The 9,157-nt window shown below is 42.9% G+C and overlaps 1 protein-coding gene across 2 annotated transcripts; it reads right to left on the reverse strand.

The window, feature by feature from the left end:
- Nucleotides 1–30: 30 nt before the first annotated feature.
- Nucleotides 31–8,420, reverse strand: pou6f1 (POU class 6 homeobox 1). 2 transcript variants are annotated; one of them, XM_076741961.1, is made up of 11 exons: nt 8,111–8,420; nt 7,305–7,397; nt 6,108–6,297; nt 5,825–5,961; nt 4,999–5,224; nt 4,536–4,795; nt 4,291–4,419; nt 3,350–3,583; nt 3,122–3,257; nt 2,870–3,038; nt 31–2,426 (listed from the first exon to the last, which is right to left on the reverse strand). In XM_076741961.1, the coding sequence occupies exons 2-11, from the start codon at nt 7,356–7,358 to the stop codon at nt 2,081–2,083; spliced, it is 1,881 nt and encodes a 626-aa protein (XP_076598076.1). In that variant the 5' UTR covers nt 7,359–7,397; nt 8,111–8,420; the 3' UTR covers nt 31–2,080. The 2 variants fall into 2 exon arrangements, with proteins under 2 accessions (XP_076598076.1, XP_076598075.1); XM_076741960.1 differs by lacking the exons at nt 7,305–7,397; nt 8,111–8,420 and adding an exon at nt 6,694–6,921.
- Nucleotides 8,421–9,157: the final 737 nt, after the last annotated feature.

Genomic DNA, 9,157 nt, shown 5'->3' on the forward strand with positions numbered 1-9,157 from the left:
GTTGTAAACATATCAACACATGACAACGAGTGATTAATAAAGACAGGATTTATTGATTTATCTGGCAGAAAGTGACAGAGAGCATCCAATGTTGGTTTTTCCCTCATCTTGCAAAGATCTGACCCTTTTATGTGCTTTGAAGAGTCAAATGACTAATAGCTGAATTGAGCTCTTCTTTTCTCTACTGAAAACTTAGTATATTAAACAATATTATATAGTGTCTTCCCATACTGAACAAACTGTAAAGGTAAAACACGAGTTAAAGCAAGATCTTTGCAATATTATTTACTTTTATGGTTAGGTATACTCTAAGTCCACTGCAATATAGGCCTACCGTTATTCAAAAGGCAAATATGAGGTGAACAATAAAATGCATCATAAAATTCACAAACTCAAAGAATGTGACTAATGCATATTAGAGTTTCTATTTAATCTGCAGTATTATACATTTCACCTGCATAAAAAGTACTTTACTCTTAATGATGTTGCTTGTCAAGTTGATGATTGCAATTTTGCCAGTACTGCTACATTTTGTAAAGCAAAGCCACTTGCTGTTCAAGAACATTAAAATGCAGAAATGAAATCTCTCACAAACATCACTGAAACCTTGCACTGTACATTAAGCATTCGTAACCCTTTTACTTTCCCCGCTGCCACTAAAGTGCAAAGAATTCTCGAAGAATTGGCAAAGATAAAGAAAACCATCTACAGAAAATAACTTCATACTGCACATGCAAACACTCGTCTAATTCATTCAGACTGAACGTCATAACACATTAACCACAAAACCCGTCCTTGGCTGAAAACTTAATTCGTTTTTTTCGATTCAATAAATCAATTTGATTGATATTAGGCTTAGTAAAAGTATGGGGGAAAAAAATCCGGCGCTAACGTTTCTTGGCAAAGTGAGAGCTTTTAAGTTGACTTCATAAAAGGCCAATTAAGATCCTCTATACAATATACTTTGTCTAACTTGAAATGAGAAATGCAGCAGAGGCACTGCCGTTGAGCCATCAGTCACAACAGTGAATAAGGAGGAAAAACAAAATACTCCCAGAGTATTAAAAGGACATTAAACAGAAAGTGTACAAACAGAATTCACACATGACTCAGACATTCAGTATGTGTTTTTGCACCATCAGTAACTCACAAATCATACTTTAAAAAAAAAAAAGTTTACAGTTATGGCATCATGGGCGGAAACTGAAGCTACAACTCCATTCTGATAAGAAGCTGTCGTCCACAGAACATCAGAAACGACCCTCTATGGACACCCAACAATGTGGCACAATTCACGCTGCACAATGAAAGTATTAAAACCATACAAGAGGAAATTATTCTAACCTTATCTTTGTGATTTGCAATAAGAAATATCAAAATGATTGTCCCAAAAGCTGTTGCAGTCAGGAGTCCATAGATAGCAAAGTAATTTTTGGTGTTCCTGTGACAACTAGCTCTGATGAAAAGAAGCTTACAGGCCAATGCCGTCCTCTCGTGTGTCATCTTGTATCTGTCAGTATCTTATCTATTGTTATAAAGCCGCTCACGCAGTACAATTACCACATGAATATAAAACAAATGAGCAGCTAGAGTTTGAATATTATCCATGATGGCAAAAGCATGTAGTTCAAATAGCAGAGTAATGTCAGCCATTGTGCCAAAGTGACAATCATGTGACTAAAATCAATGTGACTCAATGCACTGCCACTTAGTATAATTCAGAGGGATATCCTATAAAACCACTTGTATAAAAGTTCATCAAATGTTTTTAAATATTACGTTATTATCACTGTATTATTTTCAATGTATATGATAAAAGGACCATGCAGTTTGACTTAGTACCCACCACGCAGAAGTAGTGTACACATATACAGCCTTCAAATACAATTACTCATTTTCAGTACTCTTTCATAACACTTGCATTACATTTCCTTCATTTTCTCAAAAAGTTCATAATCTTTCAAACTTATTGGAGTTTAGCTTGTACTTACAGCACAATCTGAATCTGTGCTGCTGCGTTAAATGTCCAACTTGCCAAAATGACAAAAGATCGGCGGCGAGCCCTCCCGGGATGAGGTCGCTACTGAACCTGGAAGACGTTGATTTTGCTCGTGTTTTTCAACGTCTGTCGCCGGTTGCAGAACCAAACGCGCACAACCTCTCGGTCATAGTTTAGCTCTCTTGCAATTTCTGTAATCTCCTGGCCTGTGGGCAATGCGTTCTTCTCAAAGTAGGAGTTGAGAACTTCTATTGCCTGCGGTGTGAAACTAGTGCGTCGCTTGCGTTTTTTTGATGGTTCACCACCAACAAACTCCATCAGATTCTGCTGGCCTTTCTGGTTCCAGTGCTCGGCCTCAGCCAGCCACTTCTCCAACACTGGTTTCAGTTTCTGAGCACTCTTGGGGGTGATATCCAGCTTTTCAAACCTGCGGTACAAGAAAGTTCACTTTGAGCTGTTTTGCATATTCCATGACCTGCCTCACATTCATCCCTATGAATGCACATAGACCCGATTTGCAGGAAAGTAACTTCGATATTTTGGGTAGTAGCCACCAAGCTTAAACCAACCTGTTGACAAATGCCTCATTATTTTGCTTTATTTACTCACTTACTGTATATAATGATGACTCGCTATTCATATTGCTGCTCATATCAAAATGCCACTTGAAGATCATGAACCATATGGACAATATATCACTGATGCATTAATTAAAACGAATAGTCTTTGGGGAAATATACTAACTGGCTTTCTTGCTGAGAGTCAGCAGATTAGTCACCAATTAATCACCAAGGCTTTATGAAGAGAAATACATGTTATTTTTTTACACTACATTACTGAAGAAAGCTTCCACCTGCAGGAGTCACTCACCTGCAAATAGCAGACTGGCTGTAGGCCGGACCCTCCGTTGCAGTCAGGGCCTGCCCCACTTGTGTCTGAGTAAGCCCCAAGGACAGCCGTCGGATCTTGAAATTCTTGGCAAACTCCCGAATTTCCTCCAGATTAATGCCCTCCTCGCTGCTGACGACCTGCTGGGGTTCTACAAATGTGAAGAATCTGGTTAAAAATATCTACCTACTTTAAACGGATCTATGTTTAGATCGGAGAAGCAGGTGTACATACTGCTGACAAGCTGGCCCACTTTTGCTATGTCTCCACAGGTGAGGGGCACCGTGGAGGAGAGCGTGGTGGCGGTCTTCAGTACAGACGGCTGCGGTGCGATAACAACCGGTGACTGAGTGGCAGTTGTTACCAAAGCCTGGGGGGGGGGGGGACAGGTACACAACAGTCTTAGAGATATTTACTCCTCTCTGACCTGAAAACAAAATTCAGACAGATGTTTTTGTCTACCTGTGTGTTAGGTTTGGTAAGTGTTGGGGGAGCCGTGGCTTTGGGCAGAACTGCAGCAGATGTGGCCACAGCTGCAGGTCCGTTCCCTACTGTGGCGATGATCTGGCCCTGGGTGTTGAGAAGCAGCTGCGGGGTGACAGTCTGGACCTGGAGACCCTGGAGAGGGAGGGTGGGTGTCGCAGCGCCTCCAGCCAGAGAGGCTGGGTTAACCAACAGTGGGAGGGTTCCTATGACCTGTAAGTATGGTTTAAGAGAAATACATAGGAATAATTTAATCTAATCCTCTGTGATAGTTTTCATTAACCAAACACACTTAGAGAGCATTCAACAACCTGCCATGGCAGTGCGTTTGCTTCTGGGAAATAAATTTGTCCTATTAGCAGTTCACTCGGAATAAAATCATGTTTTTCAAGATTAAACACTACATTACTAACTCCAATGAGGTGCAATAATGGTGAGACTGAGCACTGGAACTGTGAGAGGACAAATCAGTCTTCACAGAAATTGTTTTATGCTCCACTGACTAGAAATAACAGTGCTGATTGATGTTATCTGCAGGCTGGGGCTTTTATTCCCCAAACAAAAACACAACACAAAAACATTCTGATTGTCCTCGGACAGAGTCTAATAATCAATAAATATGGATCAAGATCAATACTTATACAAAGTGTCAATGGGACTGTGCATGGTACATAAATCAGTCGTTTTTACACCTTCTTCATGTTGTCATGAAATCTTTTATGTCTTTGAAATCCTTATTTTTTTTGGCAAATGATACTATAAAGCCAAAGATGATATTTGTATTTTAATTCATCCTCATATTTAAGTCATCTTCCCTTAAGCTGGAAGTACAAAGCAGAGAAAGAGAAAGGCTAGATGCACAAGATGCTCAGTTTATGTCACAACATGACATAAACTGAGAAGCAGTTTTTGGCACCCACCTGTCCCTGGGCATTTGTGATGATCTGGCTGGTGATGCCAGCCATGTTGGACATGGCACTGGTGATGATGGGAGTGGAGGCGAGGGAACTGAGAAACTGGGGCTGAGCTCCTAAGGAAGCAGCACTGATCTGAGCAGAAAATCACAACAACCGTGAATAGCACAAGAAATCAATCGCATGACTGACATAATATTTATGGTACAGAAAGTATGAACAGGCAGAAACTCTTGAAGCAGCATTCTTACGATGGCAGGATTGATGGAGAGTCCTGCAGTCTGGAGAGCCGCTACGGATATGTTGGACTGAGAGACAGTAGTGGCGGCCGAGGTCGCCTGGGCTGCCGCCATCTGAGCGGCGGTGACCTGCGCGTTGGTCACCTGTGTTGGCTGAGACGTCACCTGCTGCACAGCAGCCTGCACTGGCTGTAGGGATGCTGCTTGAGGCTGGAACATGGTCTGTGCATTTGTGTGCAGCTGGGGCTGGACTGAGTTCAGGACTGTCGCAGCTGAGTGAAAACACAGAATCCAACCTGTTATTGTTCTGTGATGAAGTTACTCAGTCTAAAAACATTTGAACAGAGCAACACCAGCAGCTCTGTGAGGCTGCTTTGAGGCACATGGTGCTTTGAGCTAATGCTACAGTCAGCATGCTAACCAGCTCACAATGTCATCACTACTACGCTACATAAAGAGACAGTTTGTGTTTTACCTTGGAGTCCCGCAAAGGGCAGTTTGAGGAGGTTTCCGGCCGCGTTAGCTGCTGCAAACCCAGGGAGAGTGGCTACACTGGTGGTAGGCAAGGTGAGAACAGCCAGACCACCCTGGCCACCGATGGAGCCGGCCATACTGAGCGGGATGAGCACGGGCTGCCCGAGGGATCCTGTCTGGGCCATCATACCAGTCATCAGAGTGGCCAGACTTTCCTGGGTCAGCACCTGAAGCAGCATGAGGAAAGATTTGATTTCTACCAACACTCATGACTGGGATGAACAGAGTAATGTTTTTCCAGATCACATTTCCTCTAATTTATCTGTTCTTATGGGAGCGATTTCACTGAACGAAACAGTGATACTTTTGTATGCTCATTTTTTTTCTCCACTGTTTGTTTTTTTTCAATCATATTGGGCGTTTTATTTTTTCTTGTTGCAGTGGTGTGGTCTGAATTTTCTCCAAGTTGCTGGAAATGTTGCACCAACAGCCTCAGGCTCTGTTTTCAGGTGTTTGGGATCAATTTTGTTCCATTTTCACATTCGTAATGGATTAGAGACAATGGCCTCAGAGAGTTAAGTAAAACACCTACAGCAGTGATAATAATGACATTAATCCCTCTGACTCGTGAATATTGGACACATGTGAGCACAGTGAAATGCAAACAGGGTTCTTGTCAAATTCAGGATCTTTTTTGGAGCCCCTCATTTTAGTTTTCACTGACATTTCCTGCACTTTGAAGGCCAATGCACCCTACTACAACATTCTTTCTCTAATACCATCAGACGAATATAGAAAGTGTACTCAGGGTGTAAATTCAGTCATACCTGTGGACAGCCTTGTACAGCGATGGGCATGGTGGCCTGGGGCTGTGGCAGGGACACACTGACGGGAACAGCAGGAGTCAGCGTTTGGACAGCAGGGGCCGGAGCCTCTACAGACACCACCTGCTGCTCCCCCAGCACTGAAAGAGCACAGCCAGGGTTGATTCTTACTGACATTTGAAGTGTTTTGCTCAGTTGTTATTAACACTTTAGTGTAACTGTGTCATATATGTATCAGCTATAAGTCATCTGCTATCCATCATTACCTAGCATAACCATGATTTACCTACTCCCCCAGTGCTCTGGGGCAAAGTGAGGCCGTCCTGCGTGATGCCAACCTCAGGTTGCTCTGCAGGCTGAGCCACTCCCTCCTCAGCTTTGCCTTCACCCTTCCCATCAGGCACTGACGATGGCAGAGACGCATCGACCTCTACCTCTAGCACACGAATAGTCTCATGGCCAGACATCACAATGACCTGCACAGCAATTAGAAGCAGAAGCTAAGATAACTCAAAAACTAAATGAGCTGCCTACTCTATTCTGCTTCTTTTCTTCAAGGTTTTATTCTAATTTAATGGTAGATAAATTAGTCGCAATTGTATTAGTAGTTTATGAAGTGCTTTAGTAACTAAAGCATCTTAATATGGTAAAAGTCTCACTTGGACTAGCATCTGAGGGTCACAAAATATCCAAAAGCTAAATTTAGTACTTCTCAATTCCCATTTCAACTATATGTAGTGAATTTGATTTTGACTCAACTGATGATTCGTGGTAGGCAATAATGAAAGACCTAGAGGAGACGCAGCGAGACAACCTGGGCTGGAGGACAAGGTGCAGAGAGACAAGGCAGGAAGATAGAGGAGGATGCATACCTGGTTGTCTTTGGCAGGGAATTTCAAAGTGCAGGATTTAAATGGCTGAAAAAAGACTTCTGCAGTCAGACAGTGAATGGCTAAGGAGAACAGAGAAGCCGAGCACATGTTAGGGACACAATGACCCAAAACAAAACAACACCAAAAAGAAAGAGACACAAATGAAAAGAGCACGAGTACACCAAAACAATGATAAGAGCATCAGCCAACAAGCAGCTCAAGCAATGCTTTCCTCAAGCCGCCCCCCACCCCACCCCACCCCTGGCCTCGCCGTACATCCGTGAAGAGCATTGCTTTTGTTTGCTGACACTGAATGTTACTGGAGAGGGAAAAACCACAATTCGTTATTGAGCATGGGCTGTTTTAAGGACGGTAACCCTCACAAGCAAAGAGCAGCAGGTATTATTAGGTGACAAAACACAAAAGAGGGTCCTGGTCTCAATGAGCTTGCGTGGACGTTAATCATTCCGTTATGATGTGGTATGTTGGCACATGGAGGGTGACAGGAGCAAAGAACTTGAAGACAGTTATCGGGGTTCGGTTAAGCTCAGTGGGGCTGGCGTGGGAGGTGGAGGCTTCTCACGGTGCTTTAAGGGACAGGTGAGCGTTACCTGCTCGTTGACAGTGAGTGGGGCATCTTTAGCAGGGAGATCCTGGGAGTTCATGGCTCTCTGCTCCACCACAGTCACGGTCTTCCTGGCATTCTGAGTAAACAGACACTGATTACACAAACAGAAAGATCCATCCTCTTGATTTAGTGTCTAACTACTTAATCCACCCCTTCTAATCTGTTTTGCTGCCATTTCAGGAATAACAACAGATACCAAGTTTCATGATGGTGACCCCTGTTACTGCACAGTATCTGCACTTTGGGGGCAAAAGCTGGTTAAAACAGAGCCACATGCAGTGGACTGTTTTGTTATTCATGGCTATTTCTGTCATTGCAGGACCAGACTATTTGGAGGGGCCTATAAACAGGCCATACTGTGGGGCACTTCAGCTGCAGAAAACGGGATAAAACACGCTGATCGTGGACATGAAGTGGTTACAAATTCCTCCCAGATCAAAAAGAGATTCAAGATGGTGCATTTCCTGCTGCAATGCCCCGTTAGAAACGAGGATCTGTCAAAACTTCGGCGGGTGTTGATGGGCTCCCCACCCCCATCCTGCCCAATAAAAGTCTCGCCGCGTCGGCCACTTTTGAACCCCGGCACTAAGCACCAAGTACAGGCGACAGAAATCATCTCGACCCGTGCCTAGAGACCGAATATTATGTATTTCCCTCTCTTTATCATAAATATATAAATTATGCTAATTACGAACATTGCATATTAACCAAAACTCATTTCCTCTCGCCATTTCGCTGCTATGCGCGAAGAGCAGCTACAACACACTCCGGTTATTATATCCAACTTACCGCGTAAATGCAGCTTATTTTCTGTAATCCCTCGCTCTTATAAAGGTCCTTGTCACAGTTAGTTTCAGTCACACATAATTAAAAATTCATCTCAGCTCCCAGACAGGCGCTGTGACTGCACACAAAAGAGGTATTTGCATTGATAAGGAGGGTTGCAATGTTAGGATCTCCTCTCTCTTAATATTTAATGACGATGCCCTTTCTGCAACAGTTCAGATCATCAGAAATCCTTGACGTGCCTCACAAAATCCTGTTTGAGCTGCAAAGTCGGGCAAAATTGCCACAAAATTGGCCTTTTGCACTACGTCATGAACATAATTTATGCAAGGAAAAATCTTGCATTGAAAAATGTCTGCCTCGACTTGAGAGGTGCCATGGCTCTCTTAAAGGGGACGCGTCTCAAATACGAGCTGAGCTGCACGACGGGCTGACAGAGGGACCGTCGGGAAAACAGCTGCCTGATTACTGCTTTTTGACACACTGACAGTATTTTTAAATGACAACCAAGCTGTTTACCTCTATGAATTAGCACCAACATGTGCGCTCCAGAGAGCAAACTGCTTTTATTGCGTTTGGAGAGCTACAGTTTTGCTTCTTTTGCGGTGCAGCTGTTTTGTTTTTGTTCCTTGAAAGGTGAATAAAATAGCCCTGATCAATGATTCCTCTGGTCCTAACTTCCCTCCCTCTTAACTAACAATTTGACAAGTATGACTGTCTAACAGTGTCACACCTGCTGTGTTTATGAGTGTTTTGTTGAAGCAAGGACGTCAACAAAACGGTGGAAGAACCATTGTTATTGTTATTGTGGCCTGATTATATAAATACGTACATTTTCTCCGACTGGTTTTCTATTTTGAAAACTGTAAATATTTATAAGTTGAAAAGTATCTCGCCCTATTCATCTTTTAAAAATCCTTTATTATAAATCTGTGTATCACTACCATCTTACAGCTTCGGGTACACCTGCAGCAAGTATCTGACCATTTCAGCTGTCATTTACATAAACATGTACAAAGAAACACATGGTATACATCTCAAATTAAATAA

Source organism: Chaetodon auriga, chromosome 10 (genome assembly GCF_051107435.1).
Source record: "Chaetodon auriga isolate fChaAug3 chromosome 10, fChaAug3.hap1, whole genome shotgun sequence".
In the NCBI taxonomy this organism is placed as follows: domain Eukaryota; kingdom Metazoa; phylum Chordata; class Actinopteri; order Chaetodontiformes; family Chaetodontidae; genus Chaetodon; species Chaetodon auriga.